General features: G+C 35.4%; 1 protein-coding gene across 6 annotated transcripts in view; it reads left to right on the top strand.

The window, feature by feature from the left end:
- The window catches only part of DMXL1 (Dmx like 1), a 76,808-nt gene that overhangs the window by 11,419 nt on the left and 39,335 nt on the right, over positions 1-26,054 (top strand). For 3 of the 6 annotated variants that reach the window (XM_027881467.1, XM_027881485.1, XM_027881513.1), the window contains exons 3-19: positions 679-756; positions 2,752-2,830; positions 3,321-3,453; positions 5,674-5,740; positions 8,648-8,823; positions 9,935-10,124; positions 11,582-11,750; positions 15,500-15,712; positions 16,237-16,490; positions 16,584-17,268; positions 17,798-17,919; positions 18,457-18,546; positions 18,858-18,960; positions 20,939-21,055; positions 22,243-22,467; positions 23,138-24,832; positions 25,281-25,391. In XM_027881467.1, the coding sequence (XP_027737268.1) occupies positions 679-756; positions 2,752-2,830; positions 3,321-3,453; positions 5,674-5,740; positions 8,648-8,823; positions 9,935-10,124; positions 11,582-11,750; positions 15,500-15,712; positions 16,237-16,490; positions 16,584-17,268; positions 17,798-17,919; positions 18,457-18,546; positions 18,858-18,960; positions 20,939-21,055; positions 22,243-22,467; positions 23,138-24,832; positions 25,281-25,391 (4,507 nt within the window). Of the gene's footprint in view, positions 1-678; positions 757-2,751; positions 2,831-3,320; positions 3,454-5,673; positions 5,741-8,647; positions 8,824-9,934; positions 10,125-11,581; positions 11,751-15,499; positions 15,713-16,236; positions 16,491-16,583; positions 17,269-17,797; positions 17,920-18,456; positions 18,547-18,857; positions 18,961-20,938; positions 21,056-22,242; positions 22,468-23,137; positions 24,833-25,280; positions 25,392-26,054 lie in introns of those variants that run through there. The other 3 variants (XM_027881476.1, XM_027881494.1, XM_027881502.1) reach the window with 3 other exon arrangements.

The following is a 26,054-nucleotide window of genomic DNA, read 5'->3' as shown; positions in this document are numbered from 1 at the left end:
ATGTACATTTGTCTTGTTTTGGCTTTTCCTAACAAGTCTTTTATGCTTGCTTTTATATAGATATCTTGTGATCAAATACTCTTTTGTCCTGATGCAATTTTGGGGTGGCTGGTAACCACTGATGAGCTAAAACTTTGAACTACCAATAAAAACTGACCTTATTGCAACTTTTTTGGCAGTATTTTTTGTTAGCCTGTAGTAGTAGTTATGTTTGCAGTTCTCTGCATTGAGTGTTTTGCTTGTGTAGTTTCGGTCTTCTGAATTAACTTTCTGTGAGGCAGCATGTTGTAATGCTAGGGAAGTGCATAAAAGCATCCTGAACCACTATTGGTTCTGTGTCTGAGAAGGTGAACTCTTCAGACTTTTGAGTGTTTATGTAATTCAGTATGGAAAGAATATTGCTAATAATCTGAATTTTTTAAAAGAAAATCTCATGTCCACCAATAGTCTCATAGTTCATCACGATTAATGAGTAAGGATTATATTTTTATCATCAACACCAGTTCATGATTTTTACTAGATGTCCTTTTTCTGTTATCAAAAGGAAATATGGATATGAGCTTCAAATTTGCCTACAAGGAGGGTTAAAAGTAAAATCAACCATTTGCATTTTATTCTTGTTCAGTAGTTTGTTTCTTCTGTATGTGTTTATATACATCTCAATATAAATTGCTTTAGATTGCAGCTTCTTACGGAAAGGTGATTTGTATCTTTGAACCAGTCAACCTCTTGAAGCAGAGCAGCAGTCATCATAATGTAAGTATTTCATCACTCCTTGATTTGTTTGAGCAATTTTAAAGCCTGTCTCATTTTTCTGGTTTGCTTTAAAGTTGAAGGTTTTTTTTTTTTTATATGTTCTTTTAATGTTAGAATAAAATTGAGAAATAAGGTGGTTCTTGGGAAGTGAAAATGGTGGGATAAGAACAGAGCCCTGTTATTTGAAATAGTTTTAAGAAGGAAGGTTTTACTGCATTGCTTCATAGTACTTACTTATGTAACCCTGCAGTTCATAACTGAAGTATTCCAGAACTCAAAAAGACATACAGTCCTGTTCTGCAAATAGTATAGCCATTACAATAGGAATTCCTTTTTGAACCTTTTTGATGTGTTTTACATTTGTTACTTTAATTTTTGCTTATGAAACTATCTGCTTTTGGCCAAATCTATAATAGTTTAAAAATCTATGGCTTTTTTAGAATATCTGACTGAATGCTTATATTTCAGTGTTAGAATGCTGAATAAGAACAATATTTATTCTCTTAGTGATTTAGTGATTAACATACAGAATCTTAATTTCTGAGTAATAACATGTATAGAGCAAGTTATTTAACTGTGCTTCTTACATGAAGGGTAATACTCATATAGTTATAAGTGTTAGATTCTAATTAAAGTCAGTTTGATTATATGAGTACTTTGACTTGCAGTTGCTCGAGGAGCTTCTGTCTCCGTCTTCATGGATTTGGTCTCTCCATTTGTATTAACAAATTGCTTATATGACCATCTAGTGGATTGCCTTCTTTGTACTAACAAACTCAGTCATGTGATTCTTGGTGTAGTTATAAGTTTGTGGTATATTATATATTAATTAAATAACTGGCATTGAATATATAAATAATAATTTACATCACTGAAAAGCAGTGGAATAAAATAATGGTAAAATGTGAGTTCCTAAGCTCATATGAACGTTTTAGGTGTACTGCTCTCATATTTGGAACCACTGGAACCATTGAATCCATCCTGAATGTTTTTCTAGACTGGTAAACAGTACACTTAGCTTAAACTTCAAAGTTAGTGTAGTAACTGTAGGCAGCAGAGGAAGCACTCATCATCCATGATTTGCTTTCACATGCTTATAATTGAAGAAATATTCTGTTACTTCATTCTTTCAGTTAGCCTCTCTGCAGTAGTTTCCAGCATATTGTTCCAGGTTATTGTAAAATTGTGTCTGTCTTACATTTACCAGAATGTTCAGGTTCTTAAATGAAAAAAGAAAGAAAGAAAGAAAGAAAAACTAGGCTCAGAAATGTTTCATTTAGATCCTTATCAGCAGATGCTTCTTTTCTGTTTTGTACCAAACTTCTGAGAGATTGAGTTGTTGTATTTTAACTTTCACATCTATTTGATGTGATATTTTTGGGATGGGGGTTAATTACTTTAAAAAAGTCTGTCTTTGAGAATTAAAAGAAAAACATGTTTACTCAATATAATTTCAAATAATGTGTTCAGTTTCTTCTGTGATTGATGGCATCAAATCTTTGCAGTCTGCTATGGAAACAGACCAGATGAATTTAATTCTCAATTTGTTCCAGTGAGTGAACTAAAAACTAAAGATAATTGACTGTCCTATTGTATATTTAAAAAGAGGGGAAGGAAGTATCCTGTATGTTATCCTAACCTTTTTGAAACCCTCCAGTATCAACAGTGGCATGGATATCAAACACCAGGCACATTTACTGTGTTTCATTTTTTATATATCTTTTATTTGTTCCAAATTGCACTTCCCTTCTGGTGATTATGTATGGAATATTTTTCAATCTGTATTTTTGAAATATGAAGTTAAAAGCTTCTATATGTATGGTCATATTTGTGAAAAGATATTTTGTTTCAAAGAACAAATGAATTTTTACTAGATAAGCAGTAACTTACTTTAAACATCCATAAATTTGGAGAATGCAGTGAAGATACTCTATTTCTATTATAAAAAGAAGGAAGTGTTTTCATGCTCATGTTTGTGAATGCTTACAATTTCAGGTGCTACATTATCAGTGGCAGAAGAGTGCTCAGATCACACTGGAAACCATAGTACATAATCTAACATGGGATCCCACAGGTAGGAATAGAATAAAAGAAACATCTTTCTATTTGATACTAGTTTCTTATATAAGTTTTACCATTCTTTAAGGGACAAGGAAAAGATTTTTGTTTTGTCTTAACATGATGGAGAACACCAAGTGGAGTGAAATCTACCCTTTGTCACTTATAGGAAAACAAAAATACCAAGTGCATCTATATGGTTTGACTTGATTATTCTTGTCTCAGCCATTTTTAATGTTTATAACCATGAATTAAATGGTAGTGTTTGTTGAGAAAGAGGAGTGTCTACAGTAGGTCTTTCTTTTAGGGAATTGCTAAAATTTTATTAATTTTCACAGTTTGAACTGTAAATGCTCAAATCTGCCAAAAAAATCTAGAAAAGGTGTATCTGCCATATTTGTTCTACAGTTTCAACTTTGCTAAACCTTTTTTTCCTCTTTCTCTCTAAAGAAGTCTATATCTTCGTGCTTTTTTTGGAGTTAGATTGTTATAAATATTTGTTTTAGGTACTCGCCTCTTGACTGGTTCCAGTTGTCTTCAACTTTGGTCAAATGTTCCTTTGGAAAACCCTTCTGACAATGACAGTACGGAAAGGACACATATTGGACTTGGGGAGTGGAGATGTATCTGGCAATGCAAGTAAGAAATACATTTACAAATAAGCAATTCCTGTTTTCTTGCTTATTCATACCTTTCAGATAAAATACCTAATGTAGTTTAGTGAAATTATATTGCATAGTTATTTGATAAATGTTACTGATGTGCGATAAACTTTAATCATGTTTTCCTTGACTATGTGATGTTTGTTTCTTCTTACAAGATCAATTGTAATAGGTTTTGGGGGAGTTCATGTTCTTAAGCAGTTTTTCAGTTATATTGAACACTGGTAAAATACTGAGGGGAGGCTTAGTATTGAAGCTGTCCCAGTAGACCTTGTTCTTGTACAAAAAGTAAGGTGAAAGCTGCACAGTTGAAAATTATTGTACTTGCAGGACTAATGAAAAGAAGCTTTCTTCTGTGTTCTGTGTAACATCTCCCACCTTTCACACACCTTTTACTTTTTCTGTGTTTATTCTGGCTATTTGGAACAGTCGTGGCAAGGTTGATGTATTCTGGTTTACTGTGTCTGTGAATGCTCTTGTATTCATGTTGATTTTAATATTTGCGTCTGTGAATTATTAGTACATTTAGAACAGTTTTAGTGTAGTGCTTCAGTTTATAATACAGTTTAAATGATGGTCCTTCCTGCTATAAGAGGACTTTTCTAGTGTCTTGGGTGCACTGTTTGCTTGGGAGCACTATTCACTTGGCAGTCTCCTAAATAAGTTTGCCAAGATGGCTGCTGGACGGGCTTACCTGAGGTTATGCTTCATGAAGCTTTTAGCGTTGCTTGGGCAGTTCTCTGGATGAACTAGAACATCTTTTTTTAATCCTTCAGTTGTTCCTTTTTCTCTGTAGTTGAACTTTTATCAAGGATGTGTTTAAAATCCCAAGATCATCCAAATGACAACTGAAAAATTTCTCTTCGTGTATGATGAACTTTCTAAACATAATAAGTTGAAGATTTACTCTGTTTATTTTGACACCTTTGGTTGCTCATCTCTCATCCTAATAAGGGGAGAAGTCAGCCTGTAGGTGGAATGCTGTGGAGTATGGCTTTAGAATCTGGTGTTGTGGTACCAGTAGTCAAGATCATACAAAGGTAGCGCTTTTCCTCTGTCTTTTCTATAATATATTTTGCATTTGTGTCAAGTATGAAGACTTACAGAAGTCATCTTAGCTCTCCACCTGTTTTCCTCTTTAAAACTTTTTACTGGAGACAGAGCTGAGTGTTTTCTTCTTTGAACTGGTACGTTCTGGCAAGGGTCAGCATAACTTGCCTTCTCTATTCACCTTTTATGCCTGTATGTTTTCTGGCATTTTTACTGCAGTTAGATTTAGAATAGGTTTTTCTTAAGGGCAAGTTTGCAAGACAGTGATTTTGTGTTACTACCGGAATAATTTTTAGTGTCTAAAGGAAACATACCCAGATGTCTTCGTACTTAAACCTGAGTGGGTTTCTTTGATACGTGGCTCTTGTAATTGCCTTGCTGTTGTTACTGCACACAGTAAATGCATTATGCTTTTGTTGACCTGTTGGCCACCTAAATCCTTCCTGAAAATTAAGCCTCAACAACTTGATATAGGTATCTAATAAAATCTAGATGAAAATGTACATTGTATCTGTGCTGCACAATTAAATTCCTGTATGTTCTTATTGCCGTTAACAAGCCTGTCACTTAAGCAATAGCTCAGTGCTTCCAAACCTAGAAAAGGACTTCATTTATTAGTACTTCCAATTAAAGTAAAACACTACAGAAACGAGCCACATAATTAGGTTTAGAATATGTGGCATCTTACATCACTCTGACCATTCCTGTAAAAACTGCTTTCATATACTACTTCATTATTCTTTTAATACCTTTTTGGTTTCTGCAGTTGTAATTATAGGAAGTATGAGCTCTCTTTCAGATAAGTTGGAAGATAATATGGGACAAGAGACACCAGTTTGAAATCCAAATGATTGCAAAGTAGAAGTAGAACAGTCTCATTTCTTAGCAGCTGTTTTTCTTTTATGATATTTTTGAATATTGGATACTGTAGCACCCTCAGGTTTTCTTGTGTGACCACAAGATGTTGCACATGAGTTTACCTTCTAGTCCTTTTGAAATTTTGTTAAAACTTGGTTGTTTCACAAAACACAGTATACACTTGTATTTAAGAGTTAAATGACTTTCCTAAATTCAAGGCAAAAAAAACCTGTTTAAAATTCTAAAAAAGTTTTTAAATTTTTTTCTCTTTTTTTTCTTTTTGTCGTAGAACTGCTTCTCAAGTTTGTTTAATGAAATTCTCACCAGATGGGGAATTTTTTGCTACTGCTGGAAAGGTAAGCTTTTTTTTCCCCTAATAGTATTGTACCAATTCAGATAAGCTATTGAAGCAAACAAACAAAAAATATGTAAAATAAAAGGCAACTATTTAATTAAAAAATTATTTTTTTCTATTTTTGGCATATCTGTCTATGCATCTTTAGGTTTTTGTAAACAGTAAGTTGGGAGAATAGCAGTTTGAAGTAAGGAAGCAACGCACTAAATATTCACTGCTCACTATTTTAAAATACCCATTTTTAATTGGTACCAAATTATAAGACATCAGAAAAAGAAGATCTGGGGAATGGGAGAAATCTGTGGATAAGATCTCTGCTGGATATCCTTCTAGTGATGAAATACATTCAGGATTTCACTATTACTGTGACACCATTAATAAAAAAGAGCTCTCTCATATGGTTTTTGTCCAGACATGACTGGATGCCTACTTGTTGTCACAGAAGAGAATTCACGTTCCCCTCCGTAGGTGTATTCACACATCATTAATGTCAGTGTTTGAGACCAGTCGCACAGATTACTTCTGTGTGCAGCACTGGGCAATTTAACAGCAAAAGCAAAACCCCTTGGGAAAATAAGCAGAAAAAATTAATGCAGAAAGTCAGTCTTGTCTTTCCTCTTCCTGAAACAAACTAATCTTTATTTATACTCCAAAACTTGTTACTCAGGTTTTGTAAGAGAATAATGTCCTAACCAGTCGAAGCAGAAAAAAAAAAATCAAGATCACGTGTAGGATAAGTGAACAAATATGACAAATACATGCGAGAATTTATATTACTTGTTAAGGAATTTGAATGAGATTATTCTGCAAATAATACTATTGTCTTTATTTGAGAGGAGAGTCACACTGACATTGGTCAAAAAGTTAGAATAAGAATGTCCATATCCATCTTGTTAGAATTTATGGAATTATCGAAGTAGATTGTGGAACAAACATACTGGTTTCAGGTACTGTTTTGAAAAACGTAGCTGAAAACTTGATAGTATAAGGAGTTTTAGCACAGATTAATAGATGAAGGTAGGCATTGAGTTCGTGCTGCCAACCACAGAACCTAGCAGAGACTGCGGAGTAGAAAGGAAACAAAATGCTAGTATGTAAGATTAATTGGGACAGTGCAGTTGCTGAGATTAGTGAAAACCTGGTTTAAGTGTCACAGAATCCTGAGCAGTAGTAACTTGACAGAATGAGTTTCAAGACTGAGGAATGAAAGACATTTTTGCAATCTAGTCTGGTCTGCCTTGGAATCATGAATGAAAAATGAGTGTGTACATGTAAAGAATGGTTAGAACAGTGTTTGATATAGTGTGGAACTTTGCTGTTTGGATCATAATGTGCCTTAATATGTGCTTGAAAAGCAAAGATTCAGGGATGGTTCAGTTTGCAAATGAACCTTGCTTTTGAAAGGTAGTTGTTGTGCATATTTTCATGATTCACTTCTGCGCATCAGGAACAGATGAGTAATGCACATCTTGATTAGTTGTAGGTGTTTGTTTTTTACTTTAAACTTGCCATTTCAGGTCATCATGCTTGCTCGATGCATGAAAGAGTAACTTTTAAGGCATTTGCTGTCATTAAAGAAGAGATAAAGGTGCAACAAATCTGTAAAATAATCTAGATTTCTTTTTCTAGAGAAACTATGTTCCAGTCAACTAGCTTCCAACATACGAAGTGAAAAACTAAGACTTTCTTGATAATAAGTTATATTCTGTATAGTAACAAAGAAGCATTTTTGTTTTGCTTATTTGGATGGTGCATTGGTTGCTCTATGTTCTATGGTGCCTTTAGTCATTTACTGACTGAAAGAACCATTCCAACCATGTTTCAGATAACTATTACTTACAAAAATTGTCTGAGTACATGTTTTATTAAAAAAAAAAAAAAGTGTGTTGTCATCGTCAGCGATATAATCTATATGTATTACACTTTTTTTGTTGGGTAGGAGTTAGTATTTATTTTATAAATCAAGTTTTAATGGATTCTGATGTTATGACTTGATGGAATTATGGAAAAATTAATTAATCTGCAAGTAGCTTCTGCAGGGGTAATACTCTTGCAGAATTTTTGACCAGCATGTCTTATGTCCTGTTGTGTTACCTTAGATTATAAACTCATGCGAAGCAAAATTACTGAATAAGTAAAAAAAATTAATAAGCTGGAAAATTAATAACATATTTTTTACCATAAATGCTTAAGTCAGTTACCTGCCTGGACAGTCTTTAAAACACATCTTTATTTAAAACACATCTTTATTTCTTCATTTAATTTTTTATGAGGGGCAATGCTGGTGAGCTAAACGAACTCCCCCTCCTCCCAGTAGGGTCATTGCTTGATACAGTATTTCAGTGCCATTCATATTTAATAGCGGATCAACAACATGAATCTAGATTCAGATTAATTTATCTAGTCCTTGAAGGCATAATCAATTTGTATGTGTATCTGACAAAAGCAGATCGAGCAGTACTGAGCCTAATTTTTGACATGTCATCTATGACCTTTATGTGTTTTCCTAACACTTAAATTTGTGCCGGGGGGGGGGGGTTGACTGTTTGCTGCCAAGGTACGATTACTTGTATTAACGTTTTAATACCATTTCAAGCTAATGCAGCTTGAATTTTTGTGGTTAAAAATTGGCAGCTAATGAGTAGGACCAAAATTAAATCCTGTTAGTAATGGTGAGCAAGTTAAATGGAAGCTCTGCTACTGTGTTTTCTTTAAGATGAAGTTTTGAAGTTGTATTTACTGAACTTGTTTCTGTAAACTGGACTGAAATTTTTTCTCTGTGATCAGAAGAGTATTTTACTTTAAAGAAGAATGAAATATCAAGAGACGTACCTGGAAGTACCTGAAGTTCGTAACACTCTTATGGAAAGTAGTTTTATTTACTGCCTTTTTTTTCCCCTTTCCACAGGATGACTGTCTTGTGAAAGTATGGTACAACACAGAGAGCTGGCGATCAGCCATAACACCACCTGGTATCAATCCTGAAAACCAAGCAAAAGAAATCGATTTTTCATTTGTTTATTTGGCTCATCCTCGGTCAGTGAATGCATTTTCATGGAGGAAGACCAGTAAATTCATGCCACGGTCAGTAGTTCTAACAACATGAAGTTCATAAATTGCCCAAAAAATCCCCCGAATTATACAGTCTTCCCAGCTGTCCAGTCAACAGTCACACATATTGTATGGTTTACTTCAGTTACTAATTTTATACTGTTTGTGTGTGTTCTTGAGAGGTAAGCATCCTCTTACCTGGAAAAGAACTAGAAAGTCAGAAAGGGAAATTCAAGTAAAATAATAATTTGGAACTGATACCTTGCGTTTGAGCTTTTCTGGGGGTATGTTCTGATGATTCAAAATGACCTGTCTCTAATTTCCACCAGTAATTCCAGTCTCAAACTGTGCCCTGCAACCACTTTTCGGCTGTATTATTCCAAATAGTAACCAAATTTGCATACCTTTATGTGGAGCAAGTTTATGCTGTCCTTTATACCACCCTTTAAGCAGAAGATTCTTCATAAAGCCATTACTTTAGTTCTTAAATCACTTCTGAAAATCCATCTGCTCTGTGATTCCTAAGGGAGTTTTGTGCTGACAGTCTAGTTAGATGATCTGTATATCTTTTGAGCCTTAGATAAAGTGTAAACTTAAATGAACTGGAAATCTTTTTCCAGTGTCTGGTTGAGGGTAGTTGGATTTTTTGGCTATATATGTAACACAAATGCATTTGGAAAAATAGTAATTAAGAAAAAATTGTAGCTTTCAGTTGGCTGTTCTGTCCCTGGTATGACTTGGTTTCTGTCTTTTGTGTATAGTTTTTTAAGTGGCAGATAGTGGTAAGATCTGGAATTAAGAACAGGTATCTAGGATATTACTAGCTTTTTATGTGAACAGCTTTAAAAGGAGAAACATAAATTTTGCTGTTACAAGTATGAGTTATTCTTTAAATTGAAATTCACGATTTGCTGTTGCACTGTTGTGTGATGAAGTTTGAGGTAATTTATAGTCAGATACTTTAACAGATAGGAAAGCCTTTGATACATCATTTGTTTTCTTAAGAATATAGTGATAAGTTTTTCTTTCATTAGTATGTTTAAGTTCCTTGGTGCAATTCCAAAAATGGCTTGGAACTGTTGGTTTATTTTGTTGCTATGTAATAGTAAGCAGCTTTTTCATACCTTAAATTTTCTTTCTTTAGTGGTGCTGTCTGCAATGTACTCCTGACTTGCTGTAAGGATAATGTTTGTCGTCTCTGGGCAGAGACTTTGTTACCCAATGACAGTCTCTTGTATGGTGGAGGATACAGCAATTGGAGTGAAGCTGTGAACTTTTCAAATAACTTCAAGAGAAATATTTCAAGCAAAGAAAAAGTGCAAAGTGCTTTAGAGGTAAGAACTGAAATGGAACAGTGAGAATAAACACTTGTACAAACATGTAATTTTAGACAGGTTTGTAATTATAAACTCAGACTTGTATCATAAACTGAAATCCTTCATACCAGAGAAGTGGATAAAATGCTATAAAAGGATGAGTTTCTTTGAAATCTCCCTTGGGAAGTCTAAGCTGACAGCTCTCCTACTGAACTTCTCACATTAGAAGACACGCTGTTCTTAAGTCCCAGCTGGCTATTTTCTTCTGGTGACTGAAGAAAAATGCTTTACAGTATCTAGTTCAAAAGGCTAGGAACAGTAAGGAACACATGCTGTATTTAGGGTATGTGAAACACAGGAGTGATACTGCCTTAAAATGTGTGGTAGGGGCTCACTTGTTACCTCTGAAGTTGTGGGACGTTCTCTGACTTCTGCAGTTGGAAAAACAGTGGTCATATGGAGGTAAGAAAAATAGCCTTTCTGCTGTAGTCCTCAAGTAGAGCAGATTGCTTGTAGACTTTAAAGCAAATGATCCTTGACAGTGTTTTCTAACCAGTGGGAATCAGGAAGAAGGAGAAGCAGTGTTATGTAGGGCTTATATGCGTTTATCTTAATGGAGTTACGTGTTTAGCATGCTTACAGTGCTTTCTTAGCACATAAGACATATAGGAAAAATATGACAGGCTGAAAGGCACAACAGAGCAAAAAACAAAAGTCAAAAGATGGGAGAGAAAGGGAAAGTTGGAGACAGTTCTGTGTTGAAAATAAGAGGCAACATTAGAGGTCAGAAACAGCAATTATATGAGAATTGAGAAAACACTGTTTTACATTAGCATGCTGCGTTAAGACGCAAAGCACAGCAAGTGAAAAGGAATTACAAGGGTGTAATACTGTCCTTAGTACAAACTGTGTATCTTTGTGTACCTTTATGTGTTTATATAGATGCCTACAGCACAATGGGCTTGAGCTAAGTCAGTCTTAAAAAATCTAATACTACTTTTTCCCTTGGAAACATACTTGCATAAAGGAGGAAGACCTTTAAACTCGTTGGGCCCTTATGAAATACTGATCTAATTAGATCCAATATTGGAATCCGATTTTTCAGTCTCTGAAATGGGACTACTGACATTTACTGTTTTGTTCAGAATCCTGAATAAGCATGGTATATGTTTATGAAACACAATAATATTTTCCGAGTGTAAAAACTGTGTGAACATTGTCTGCATGCTGGAACACGAAGTAGTTACTTATGTGAAGGTGTTTTATGGACCTTCATAAGTAAATCTGAAGGCAGTGGTATCTTTCTATTGCAGACACCACCCAAACAGCGCAATGTTGCAAGAAACTCCACTAATTCTTTAAATTAGCTTTTAAACTGAGAAATACAATTCAGTAGTTTCTGGAAAACCACTTACAGATGAAATCTGCTTTTTCTTTTTGAAAGGAATTAAAATGACACCTTATTCTTAATGCAGTTAAACCTGAGGCACTTCCGACGAGGAAGGAGGAGGTCAGGTGCTGTTGTAGCACATACTGGATATGCTCTGCATCAGCAAGATCCCCATGAAGTTCACAGAAACATCCCTCCTCATGCAAATGCCCTTTGTCACTTCCATATTGCTGCCAGCATCAACCCAGCCACAGGTAAGAAAAGTGGTCAATCCTTGCTACAAAGTGAACTGCAATTTCTGTCAGGTATGTGTTCTCTGTGGAAGCTTAACAAATGTATTTGTACAGTATTTACATGATCATGCAAAATTGCTGGTATGTTTGTTTCATTTATATGTGAAAGAACCTTCTACATAATGAAATTATTTGAATAAATTTTCTCTCCTGTCTTTCATTTTGTCATCTTTTAACTGAGATTCATAGTGGTCTAAGATGGGATAAGATAAGTATTTGTAACTGGAGCTACAATTTACTGTGAATTGTATGTGATATTGGGAATGCACTGATAAAATGAAAAATAACCACATGTTCCAGTACCTCTTTTCTGTCTCTGAACAGAACAAAACACACCTTCATTTAGCATTCCAGAAACTTTAGTACTGTCTAGCACTCAAACAACATGATAAGCATTGAGGAAACTCATCTGCAGTTACTAATATTTCTGTCTTTATAATCTTTGTGTATGCTGAAAATGAAGTGCATATCTGCTTATTGCAAAACTGAATAAAAATGCAGTATTAAATGGGCTTTCATTAAGGTTTTACTACTGGTACCTGGTTTTCTATATCTAGACTTAAAGAACAAATATATTATGTAATTCTTACTTTAAACTAGTTAAGCTCTGCCTTACAGTATTTTAAAATTGTTCCTACTGATCCTTGTTTGCAAGGCCAATTTTGATCTAAAGGCATTGATGATGAGTTCATATTTGTAACTGTACAGTCTTTGGTATGATTGTAAAGAACAAGTGGTTTCCTTTAAAATTGCTGTGCTAGGCAAAGCTGTAAACACTTTCTCCTCCAGGAATAACCTCCAGCATTTTTAGTATTGGTTCATTTGTTCATATTTTAACAGATAGGACTAGAATCACATCGAGCCTACCAGAGAGAAACTTCTTTCAGTTTTCTCTTGTACCATCAGTGCTATCCTGTAGGAGAAGTCTCCAGTCATTACTTATGTTACTACCCAGTTTCATAGGGGAAAATTTCTTCAAAACTTCTTGGAGATTTGTATTTTTCTTCTGTACTTTCTCATCTGCAGATTGCACAAGGAGCTAGATAACTTTTTCATGTGGCTAGCACATAATCTTACACCCTCCTTTTTTTTTTTTTTGTATGTAGTTTTTTCTTATTATTTTTATACACAGTAGGTAGTGCTGTGTTTCAAACCCAGCCTGCCACCAGGCCTCAAGCAGCCACTTGCTCACTCCCCTGTCAGCAGGACTGGGGAGAGAATCAGAAGGGTGAAAGCCAGAAAACTCCTGATTTGATAGAGTTTAATAAGGAAAGCAAAACAAGAAATTATTTCACTGCTTCCCATGGGCAAGCAGGTGTTCAGCCATCTCCAGGATAGCAGGGCTCCGTCACGTGTTAAGGACTACTTGGGAAGACAAACACCATCACTCCTGACATCCTTCCTTCCTCCTTCTTACCCCCACTTTTTGTGCTGAGTGTGATGTCATGTGGTCTGGAATATCCCCTTGGTCATCTGTTCCAACTGTGTCCTCTCCTCACTTCCCATGCACCCTCAACTTCCTTGCCAGCGTGGGAGTACAGTAAGGAAAAAAGGCCTTGTGTCTATATAAGCACTAACATTGCTCAGCAGTAACCAGCAAAAACATCTCTATATTATCAACCCTGTGTTCAGCGCAAATGCAAAACACAGTCCCATTCCAGCCACTGTGAAGAAGATTGACTACCCTAGCCAAAACTATCCAATGCAACTAAATAAACTTTGATTGTGCTTTTAATAGTCTTTGTAATATAAATTCACCTAACAGCAAATTCACAGAAGCAGAATAAAAATAATTTTGAGAAAGATTGGAAGAATATTATCCTAGTTATTCAAAACTTGTCTTTGGCCTTTTCAGTCTTACATTCTTTTTATATTATCTGTATTAATCTGTGTCCAAATACTGTCTTTTGGATCATTTGTTCTTTAACTCAGTTGACTGGAAGATAACAGGTTGTTCTTTAAAGTAACTTTAACATTCTAAATATTAATTTGAAGAAGTGTATGGTCTTCCTTACAGACTAGTCCTTAAGTATCTTAGTCTAATGAGATTTTCTAAGTAGGCCTTTTAGTTTACCCTTTTGAAATTGGATTTAATCTGAAAACCTAATTGTATTTCCTTTCATTTAATTTAAAACAAATCAGTTTGTGATCTCTCACTTGAAAATTTACCCTTACTACATTTTAAAGTAGTTGATAAAAACTTAAGGCCAAAACAACTTCACATTTTGAAGAATAATGCTGTCATATATAAGAATAAATATAAAATTTCATATAGTATACAAAATCCTTGAGACCTGCTTTTATATGATGGTGTTATTTCAACAGATGTTCAGCCTGGGTGGAGTTCAGTGAAAGGAATAAATGGTAGTTACTACGACAAAATTGTCTCTAGGTAATTTCAGAAAAAGTTCTTCCATCCAAAGGCATTAGGGTTTTTCTGGAAAGAGCGATTGTGATTTATGAAGCAAATAGAAATTCACCAGGGATAATGTTCAGAGCTGAGCATCAGTTAGAAACTGGTAGTTTTGAGGTAGGAGAATGGAAAAAAAAAAAAGTGATTTCTTATTGGAAAATTTATCTTTTTAGTTCACCTCATTCAGTTTTGTGTTGCAAAAAGAGGTCAACAGAATTTTTCCCTCCAAGATCTGTTACTATCCATATGTATAATGCTGTTTTTGAGACTGGCATTGGCCTGTTTAAGAAGACAGACTCTATTTCTTAAATGATCTGTGCCTCTCTTGCCCCCTTCACCTGCTTTATCCCCTTCCCACAGTAAAACTGCTGGTTCTCCTGGTAGTCCTTTTATCTGTGATCTCTCAGTTATAATTTTTTTGGCTAGATTGGAGGATGAGTAATTTAAAACTATTATTGTCTTTGATTAAAAACAACAGATTTTGAGTGAAAAGTAGTTTGTCTCCCAGGACATGGAATTTAAGTAATGCTGCATAAATAGGGAGCAGAAGGAGATGACAATATAGATGGAGGTTTCTAGGTAGGAATGAGCTTTTCTAGGTAGTAATGAGGTGGCAAAGCTGGTTGAGCTTTTAACATGTTGCTGTATCAGTTATTTGAGGAAATTTCAGTAAATCATATACCTGCCTTTTAGCCATGCGTAATTTAGATGACGTTACTCTGCAGCAGTCTGATCCTTGCTTCTGTCACACGCATTGTGATTACTGCTGTGTTTTTTCACAGCAACATGGGACACTGGTTACCATCACAGTGCAATGTCAAATAACAGAATCGGTCAGAATTAGATATTCTGGGGTTCTGTGATGATGTTAAAGAGGGTGTCTAGTCACTGTATTAGTTTTTGCTTGTGTAAACCCATGGTGTTTGATTACAGTGTATATCTACTGCAGCATCCATTGTGGACTAAATGTTGGAAATCATGCCTAAATTGTTTGATTCACACTGAGCTGTAGTAGCAAAAGACAAGGTAAATTAACCTCTATGTGCAGTGTTACATCAAGAAGATAAAACCTTGCAGGGCCCTACTGTGATCTTAAGGTAAGCATAAAAAGGAACTGCTCTGTGAAACATCTATTGTGGTGACTAAAAACAGATCATGCTGGTGAAAGGAATGGCAAGTGGCAATACACTGTGTATTTTTTTTATGACAGAATTTCTGCTTAAAAATAATTTTTCTAAAATGATTTTTTTGACCAAACTATGTAGCTTTAAAAAATGTCAACATCTTTTTCTGATAGATATCCCTCTACTCCCTTCTATCACATCCTTGAGTCTTGGTGAAAATGAAGAAAAAAGTGGACCTTTTGTTGTGCACTGGCTAAACAATAAAGAACTTCATTTTACCTTATCCATGGAAGTGTTTTTGCAGCAACTTAAAAGGAGTTTTGAACATCATTCTCCTGAGACTAATACTGAGGAATCTAATCAAATGGATGGCAGATCAGAAGAAGGTAAAAGTTACAGAGACTTACGCCATTTAGAAAAGTGGCTTTCATTTTAGAAAGTAGTTTATAATGTTCCTTCAGGTAAAGTCAGAGGTGGGCAACTTGACATGGGATAATATTAAGGAAGCAGGTGCAATATTTTGAGTTAACTTATTTTTCTTTTAGATATTAACATATACTTCATTTAAATAGCTCTACTCTGTAACAATATATTCAATTGATTTATATATTTTAGAGCTTGGTGCTCATGTTCTGTGTATGCGTGCAAAGATTTGTATAAAATGTGGAAAAAAAAAAGTATTTCAAATTAAGGTGCATTATAAGCTATATTGATGTATTAGACATTGAAGTCCACTAGAGGATTTCTGGTTATAATTTTCATTCTTTTAGATTAGTTCTTTAATTTTAAAGTGGCTCTCATAGGATTGTCTTATAAAAAAGACCTGAAAGGTACTCCAATGCCTGAATTAACACCACTTGTTATATTGCTGGGTTTGAATGTAATATATATTTATATATCTGTGAAATAGAAGCTGATGAGAATGGGGATGAACAAAAAGGAAACCAAGAAAAGAAGGAACTGAGCGATGAGAAAACTACTCCAGATTCAAGCCTTGTTCCTTTATCTTCTGCTATTATTGATCATGAAATTGAAGTTCTGCTCTCTGAATGGAGTAAAAATGCTGACATGCTATTCAGTATACATCCTATGGATGGTTCACTGCTGGTGTGGCATGTGGACTGGCTGGATGAATACCAGCCTGGCATGTTTCGCCAGGTGCAGGTACATTATTTCTTCTGCATTATACAGTGTTGCTCATGGAGAAGTATGATGAAACAATAACTAATACTTACTCTTCCTTTCTTAAAATTCCAGGTGTCATTTGTTTCGAGAATTCCTGTTGCATTTCCAACGGGTGACGCAAACTCTCTTTGCAGAAGTGTAGTGATGTATGCTTGTACCAAAAATGTTGACTTAGCTATTCAACAAGGCAAACAAAAGCCTCCTGGCCTTACAAGATCTTCATCTATGCTTTTCTCTTCTGGACACAGTAAATCAACTAACAGTTTAAAACTAAGCATCTTCACACCTAATGTTATGATGATTTCCAAACATGCAGATGGGTCATTGAACCAGTGGCTAGTGAGTTTTGCTGAGGAATCTGCTTTTTCAACTGTACTCAGTATTTCACATAAATCCCGATATTGTGGTCACCGTTTTCATCTTAATGACTTGGCTTGCCACTCAGTATTACCACTGCTGCTTACAACCTCACATCACAATGCTCTAATTTCACCAGATGTTGAGAATGCAGTACAGGCAAATGATTCTTTAAAGTCTCAGGAGTCACCAGTAAGACTTCAGAGTAGAGCCAATGCAGATATGACATCCCAGGATCCCAATGCGGTTTACAGTGAACTTATTCTTTGGAGAGTAGATCCTGTTGGACCTTTGTCCTTTTCTGGTGGAGTTTCTGAACTTGCCCGGATCAATTCTCTTCATGTTTCAGCTTTTTCTAATGTTGCATGGCTGCCCACACTTATACCCAGCTATTGCCTTGGTGAGTTTTGTTTCCTGATCTGTGAAGTGTTTTAAAATAAAAGTAAATAACCTTTAATGCTTTTAAATAGATAATGTAGAAATACTTGAATGTAATGGAAAAAATATTAAGTATAGGTCCTTCACAAATTTGCAAGCTTCTGATACTTGGAAATTCTTTATTCTTGTGTGAAGATTTGCTGTGGTTTTCTGTCTTATTTTATGTATTTGATTTTTTAGGAGCTTATGCAATAAAGTTCTTAAATACTAGTGCATACTTCAGAGCATGTTGAACACTTAAAAGCTGAGGAAGATTTAGCTCTAGTTTGCAAACGGGATTCTCATTTCCTTTAAATACTTTGATTTGGTTGCTGAGCACAGCATTAAACTTTGTAGTTCTTGCTTGTGAATAGAAGTTAACAGGAGATATTTTCTATGCTGCGTTGTTTTTTGTCATAACTTCAAAATTACCTCTTGTCCAGAAAAAAAAAAAAAAAGGAAGCAAGTTAGGGTTTGAATAGTTGAGCTCTTTTTGCCTTCCTACCTTTTAGGTGCATACTGTAATTCTCCAAGTGCCTGCTTTGTGGCTAGTGATGGACAGCATTTGAAATTATATCAAGCTGTAATAGATGCTACGAAACTTTTGTGTGAGCTCTCCAATCCAGAAATTTCTGTAAGTGAAAAGCCATCTCAAGTTTTTGCATGTTGCAACTTCATTCAGTCTCACTAGGCTCAGACATGTTAGTAACTAAACTGGTTGCTGAGGATTTCACAGGTGATTCTGCTTGTAAAAACAGATAAGATAAAACTTTTTTTAGCCACTGCATATCATTTAATCTCAAACTCGGCATATTGAGGCAGGCCAGTGTTTGATTGGGAAATACCTCTGAAAGGACTACAAGGAATAATACCTGTGTGCATGCACACACATCCTAAGGAAAAGCTAAGATGACAATGCAGCTTGGGGAAAGGACAATGCATTGCTAAATGTGGGGCTTTGCAGATATTCTTGTCAGTTTTCAGCCATCCAGACCGTATGTGCTCTTTCGAAATGGGGAATGTTACCTGTGTTCTTACTGAATCACAACCAGTGTATATTTAGTGCTTTAGTAACATTTGCATAATGATATTGCACCTGCATGGCAGGCTGTATCACAGAAATGCACAAAACTGAGTTAACAAGACCACCCCTCTGACTCTTTTTAAACAGAAGTATGTTGGTGAAGTTTTTAACATCATAAGTCAGCAATCTACGGCTCGCCCAGGGTGTATCATTGAACTGGATGCTATCACAGAGCTTGTAAGATTTTTCTCCTATACTCATTTTTCACCATAATTAGCTTTTTAAAAAAGGGTTAATAGTAAACACAATACCTGCAGCTCTCTGTCAGGTAAAGATGAGGTATTTAAAGACTGCTTGTGGCGTATACTTGCTCTTGTTTTCAGTAGTGCCTGTAAGTGAAGAGAATGTGAGTAATGAAGGTGCATCTTCATCAGAAATCTTTCACTGATGTGCATAACTTATCAAGTTGAAAGCTCCCATGTTAGAGAGTGATCTTAAGCAGTACACTCCATAATGTTCACTGCTTGGATGTGTTTTTACTTTCTTAGCATGGCCGGAAGACACAGTTATTCCATGTTTTTCAAGAAGACTTCATTTTAAATAACCAGGAGAAGGAAATGCCTGCAAAGAAGAACAATTTATCAGACTCTGGTAAAGAATTCTTTTTCATGGAACGTTGAAATTTTCATTCCACAGAAGAAAAAGAACTTGTTTAATAGCTTTTGTCATTTTAAGGTCAAATACCTTGCTTTGAGATTTTCAGAAGAATATCTGTGGAATTCATGGGTGTTTCACTTCCTCTGAGTTATGTACAACTAAATTTTAGATAAAGTAGTTTAAATCATGAGATACCCCTTATGTAGTATATTAAGCAGTCCCTTGCTGATTCAGTCTTACATGAGAGGGAAGGGGTTTTAAGTGTGGAGCCCCTAGTTGTAGAGTATGACACAGAGATATCTTATTGTATCCTGTCATGGTGGATGTTCATTCTTTACATCAGCTAAATACTGCTTCTAGGGCTTTGCATGGTATAATAAGTGGCAGACCAAATAATTCCCCCTCACTAGAATACTGTGAGTAGTGTGTGGATTTGTTGGTCTTGGGGCAGATCTTAGTTGTTGTGGAACAAATGATTTGTTTTCCTTAGTGGAGTGGATCAGTGATTCTGTTAGACAGTTGTCACAGTTTTGTGTTGTTCTGTTCCAATAATATAGTGTGGGGAAAAGAGGGACGGAGTAAAATTTGTAATACTGGGGTCATCTGCAGTAGTAAAGGAAGTCCTAAATGAAAGGAAGCAAAGGCGTGGAAAAGTGTCAGTGGGACCAAAGAACATACTGCCTGAACTGTGTATTCATAGTGATCATTTGTGAATGGGCTGTTTCTACTTGAGGAAAAGATTTAGAGCAGTGGAGATAATCCTAATCTTCAGCAGAGTTCAAAAGCTGCGAATAGGATGTCGAAAATTAGGCACAAAACAGAGAACAAAAGGAAGTGTTACTCTACACATATTTGTGTGTTTACATCTTGAGTATGATACACAGAGAGGATTTAAAAAGAAATGTGGAAGACGTTTGATCTTAGAAAAGACAATTGTATACATCTGTATGTGTTCTGAAGGCCTGCATGGATTGCTGCCATGTAAGGAATTGGGCTAAATGGAAAATCGTAAATTAGTACTGGATCGTTTGCCTACGCTGTAAAATGAAAGTATTTTCTAGTACTTTAAAGCCTTTTAGTTTTTTAAAAAGACACTCTTTCATCCTTAATAATGCATAAAGATATTTATGTCATGTTGTTTTTAAAAATAACTAATTTTTTTTCTCTAGTACCATAAGCACCACCATGTCAAACACAAAGGGCAAATACAGCTTTTTCTTGATCATGTGTTATGTAAATGCACACCTAAAGAAAGGTCAGGGAGGAAAGATGGTCTCTAAACTATTCCTGCTTGGTTCTAATGGGTTTGATACTAAGAAGGGAGATGGGCTTGGTACACCCTCCAGAAATGGGCTCCTATTAATTGTACAACTTGTGTCCTCTTTTCTTGGTATGAAACTATAGTAAATTAATTCTTAGGAAGAAGCATTGCATCTCCTGTGTGTTCCAGACTATGTGTAGACCCTGTCTATATATAGTTGGTCTGGGTGGGTTGTGACCAACAAGCCTAGCTATTAGACCAAGCTGTGACTTCACAAATGTGGACATGGCATTTCTTCTTTAGATATAATTTGTGTCATTTTTATACATGAAAGCCAAATCTCTGTAACTGTTACAGTTACCACTAACACATAGTTAAGAAACTGTGAGACATGTAAAAGACAAAGGTCCAGAGCTGATAGTACATTCTGGGATAGTACATTCTGCGATAGTACATAGCTTTATACACAGTAAAGTCAGCCAAATATGTCATCTCTAAAAGAAAACATTGACAATTCTTACATGAGTGTATCCATAATTGTAGGGGTTGTTGGTTGTGATGAAATACTGAGAAAACTAATGTGACGGATATAGTCAGACTGTTTCAGTATTAGTTCTTGGTAGCTTAATGTAACTATTTGCTAGCCAGCAAAATTTAGTTCTGCTTTCAGGTGAATAACCCCTAAGATCTTCCTCTTCTCAATTTCATCAGGAAACCAGCAGAATGGATTCTCTGAAAAATTCTACTTAATAGTAATAGAATATACTCAAAGCCGCTCATTACTACATATGTGGCATTTACATTTGAAGTCAGTTCCTGTCTCAATAGGTAAGCCTTCTTCATTGTAGTTTTCTTTTAAAAAGTAAGTTACTATCTAGTGAATATATCTGCTCTTCAATGTATTCTGAATTGTATTTCATCTTTTTGAAAATAAGCTGCAGTTGATTGCAAGCTTTTATCACTGCCCATTTTTTCTGGATTACTTTTTCTTCAGAATGCTGAAGTTTTTGAGTTCAACCTGAGCCCAGGGTTTGGTATTTTTTGTGCATTTAAGGGCACATATATTTAACTGGGTTAAACTTATGTAATATAGTCTAACTGTCAAGATGTTTTATTTCTCAGAATTTTTTCTTACGGAATTTTTGCGTTTAAACATGTTTTAAATTGGACCATGGTCTGAAGCATCTAAACATCAGTGATATAATTATAAACAACTTTGACATTTTGAAATCTACTGGTTCTCTTTCAAGCTGTCTCTAAAACTGTAAAATTTTAAAGTAAGCAAAGATATACTTCAGTATTTTTCTGTTAACATTTAAAGATTTGAAGAAAACATGTCTGAGATTCACCACTTAGCAGAGGAATCTGTTATAATGCATGTTTCTGTCATTAAACTAAATTAGTATTTCTTACTACTGCTTTGAAAGGCAGAAATAAGTATTACTGCAATTAATCTATAAAGTAGTGAGATTTTATCATCTACTAAATGAGGATATATTACTGATACAGCTTATCAGCAAATGTGTTAGCTATTCGTGTTCCAAATCTATTTAACTTCAGCTATTGAGTTTTATGAAAAAAAAAGGAAAAATTATATTACACAATCTCTGAGAACCTGCATTTTAAACAGTAAAATAAAACTTAATGAAACTTTTCAGAAAAATATCTTTCCCCATTTTTTAAGGTAAGACATGGATGTCTTCATTTAATTCTCTAGAGCTGCAGATACTTTGCGCTCCTGGAAACCTTACTTTTAGTGGATAGCCACATACATAAGTCTTTGTCTTCAGTTTTGGTCTTTCTGGTTGTAGTTTGATTGTTTTATAATTTCTCAGCAGTAGTAGAATCTCATAAGTGTTTAATCTGAGATGTACTAGCATTTCTCTTTGAATATGAATGAAAGTAAAATTTTAAGTCATGTTTTATCAGTCTTTTTTTGAACTATTAAGGTAAAATTACTTCTTTAGTTAAAGGAAATTAATTTTTTTTTTAATTACAATGCAAACTTTTTTTAGATGAAAAGATAGGTTCCAATCCACCTGAAGAAGCAACACAAACAGAAGAAATATTTTCTTCACCTGATCCAGAGAAGATCCAGTCACCTTTTACTCAAAAGTATCGGGCCTGTAAAGCAAACCTTCAGAGCACCAGCCGGCTTACTCTGTCTTCCAGAATGGTGTATAGTCAAGAGTTGAGTATGCCAGAAGGAGTAGAGATAATAAGCGTGAAGCCGTCAGCAGGTTTGTAATTTTTTTAAAAAAGGACTAAAATTAGGACTCTTTGGCTTTCTGACTTAAATCTTAAAATAGAAACAAAGTACTAGTGAGTTTGATATTTATGTTAAAATGCCCGTAGGTGGATCCAAGAGGTTTGCTAAAACCTGTTTCCCTAACTTTATGTCTCCATCCTGGAAATAATACAAAAATGAAGCTATTCTTTAAGGTATAATATTTACTGAATTTCACATTCTTGCAATAGAAGGAATTATACAAGCACAAATTTTGTTTTGCAGTCATTCATGAAATTTTTTCTAGGATCTGTAAATTTTAAGGCTTTCATCAGTAGTCTTTCAGAAATATATTTACATTTTTGAATGGAGGAATCTTTGATGGAAGAGATAATATATAGTAATATTAATGTTTAAATAATATACTTTTACTTTCCTCTGGAGAATGCAGTGGAATCAAAAGAAAAGGTAAAATGGTTTTGTGGTATTTGTCTCAGGCTGGACAGTATTTTTGTCACATTGTCTTCTTTGTGAGGCCCTGTAAACAATCTCTTCATGAGGAAGTAGTAATATTTTTTTAATTTCAGAATAATCCTAAAATGATAGCTACATAAAATCATCTCTAGTTTTGTGCTTGTTTTTTAGTATTTCCCACAGTGAAAGTGTATTTTATTTCATTTTAGGACATCTCAGTTCTTCTTCCATATATCCCGTTTGTCGTGCACCTTATCTGCTGGCTACTTCATGCTCTGATGGAAAAGTTCGATTCTGGAGATGCAGAGTTGTGACTGAATCATCAGCTTCTTCCATGCCGGAATATAGCACACTTGGTGATGTTAAATATGTATGGGAAGAATGGCCATTACTGATTGAGGATGGACTTCCTAGCAGTAGTGCTATTAGTGTTCCAGGAAGGCCAACTGAAGTCAGCTGTGCACACACCAACAGATTAGCAGTAGCATACAAGCAGGTAGCATCTAAAAATAGCCATCAAGATTTTGTAATGCATGTTAGTATTTTTGAATGTGAATCTACAGGGGGTTCTTCTTGGATTTTAGAACAGACTCTTAATTTAGATGAGGTGGGCACCATATTTGACTCTAGTGTTAGTATTGACAGCAATTTAGTGGCATATAACCAGCAGGACACTTCTCTGTCTCATGGTGGGAGTATTACACTCAGCACCAAGCACTTGGTACACTTAGACTGGATGTCTAGGGAAGATGGTTCGCATATCCTGACAGTGGGAATTGGATCAAAACTCTATATGTTTGGTCAGCTCTCTGGGAAGAGGCAAGAACAAAATGGTAATGAGATTGTAGCAATCTCCCATAGTGGCAGCACTAAGGGTACAACAACCCTTTCTGGATTTGTTTTGCTGCGTTGTGTTGATTTGGTTTCATCTGTAGAAGGATCACCTCCTTTTCCCGTCTCCTTGTCTTGGGTGCGCGATGGCATTCTTGTAGTTGGAATGGATTGTGAAATGCATGTTTACTCCCAGTGGCAATCTCCTGCCAAGCAGGAACTAGTTAGTACAGATTCCTACAGTGGAAGTATGTCATGTATAACGAGCGTAATTAAACAAAGCCAGTCAGCCGCCTCAGGTCTGCATCCACCAAAGAGAACCTTGACCAGATCTATGACCAGCCTTGCACAGAAACTTAGTGGGAAAAGGTCTGCCTGTGATCTCTCAGTGGAAATGGAAGATTCTGGTCTTTTTGAAGCAGCTCATACATTATCTCCAACTTTACCTCAGTACCATCCATATCAACTGCTGGAACTCATGGATCTTGGTAAAGTACGCAGAGCAAAAGCCATTCTGTCCCATTTGGTGAAGTGCATTGCTGGAGAAGTTGTTGCTATAAATGAATCTGAGCCTAATCATGATAAGAGGCTCAGATCTCTGACCATCAGTGCCAGTGGAAGTACTGCAAGAGATCCCAAAACGTTCAGCAAGGCGGAGACTACAGACTATATTGAAATAGATTCTGTTCCGCCATTGCCTTTGTATGCCCTGCTTGCTGCAGATGATGATTCATCTTATTCCTGTTCAGAGAAGACTAGTAATCAAAATAGTCAAAATAAAAAAGATACACCCAATGACAATTATGAAAATCTCTTTCAAAATCCTGTTATAAGTACAGATGATCTTGTTACATTTGATGCAGATGAAGAGAGTGTGAAACCGAAAGTCATTGATCTTTCTCAGTATAACCCAGCTTACTTTGGACCAGAACATGCTCAAGTTCTTTCTCGTCACTTGCTTCATTCAAGCTTGCCAGGTCTGACTAGGATGGAGCAAATGTCGTTGCTTGCCTTGGCAGATACAATTGCTACTACCAGTACTGACATTGGAGAAAGCAGAGACAGAAGTCAAGGTAAGGGGTCTCTTCCAAGTTAAATGTACTACTGTGCTGCATAACCCTTTTGCAGAGTTTTTTCCTATTTTGGTATATTTTTATGGCTTACAGTTTTATTTCATAGTATAACCTGTGTTATTTTTAATTCACTTTTGAAGGGACAACTTTCATAATGACAAATATTTGTTGGACTGTGTAGAGAAATCGAGAAATAAACTTTGTGAGCGTTTTTTTTATATGATAACACTTTTTCTGTTTCGTCCGTTAAAGAGAACAAATAGCTTCAAAACTTTTTATATTTGAAATTTTCTTCTCTCCCTTCTCTTGAAGGGAAGAATTGTGAATTAAGTTATTATGTTTACAAATCTAAAGTTAGTAGTCACAAAATGTTATTTCTTCTTTTAGGAAACACAATAGTTACTTTGAGTAGTTTCACTGAAGTCTATGTAAAAATATTTATTTCCAGGTGGAGAAACTCTTGATGAGTGTGGTTTAAAGTTTTTATTGGCTGTTCGGCTTCACACATTTCTGACAACTGCACTTCCTCCTGTACATCGAGCTCAGCTACTTCGTCAAGGTAACTGATGTGTTTTGTTAGATGAGTTGGGTTTTGGTGATGTACATATGACTGGTGTGCTGTTGAGCTGCCTTCACAGAATCAATGGGTTAATTTGTTGGGTTTAAAAAAAAAAAAAAAAGTCCACTATGAATAAATGCCAAACCAGAAAACATCTGTTTTATTTTTGGTCTTGGAACTGAAGTGATTTCTTTTCTAACAAGTTTTTAATTTTGTTTCCTTTTTCTTCCTCCTCAAATGAACTGGCTTTTCTGTACTTCTAGTATCATATCATTCCGATAGCCTTCTGCAGGAATAAACAGTAGAAAGTAGTACGTATTTACTTAGGTTTTTAGTGCCTATTGGGAAGGGTATTTTGCAGACTGCTCGGACTTAAAATATTTCTGTATGCTTACTGTAATTACAGAGTGAGCTATTTCAAATATGCGTTTTTTTGTGTGATTTAACTGTTTTCATCCTGGCATTGCAGGCAATGGAACAAGGTGGATTTCATTAGTCATAATCAAATCTGAAGAACTGACTGTAATTACTCTTTTAGCCACCATGACAATTAATGGCATTTTCAGTCTCATGGCCTGTCACCCTTCAGCAGAACCAGAGACTGGCATTTGGCCAGGATATCAGAGCAGAGCACTGCAGAGTTAGCTCTTTGATGAACTAATA

This window comes from Empidonax traillii, unplaced genomic scaffold (genome assembly GCF_003031625.1).
Source record: "Empidonax traillii isolate 1590-97213 ecotype Southwest subspecies unplaced genomic scaffold, ASM303162v1 scaffold7:size3022706, whole genome shotgun sequence".
In the NCBI taxonomy this organism is placed as follows: Eukaryota; Metazoa; Chordata; class Aves; order Passeriformes; family Tyrannidae; genus Empidonax; species Empidonax traillii.
The sequence above is the reverse complement of the archived record's forward strand: the minus strand, read 5'-3'. Positions and strand labels throughout refer to the sequence as shown.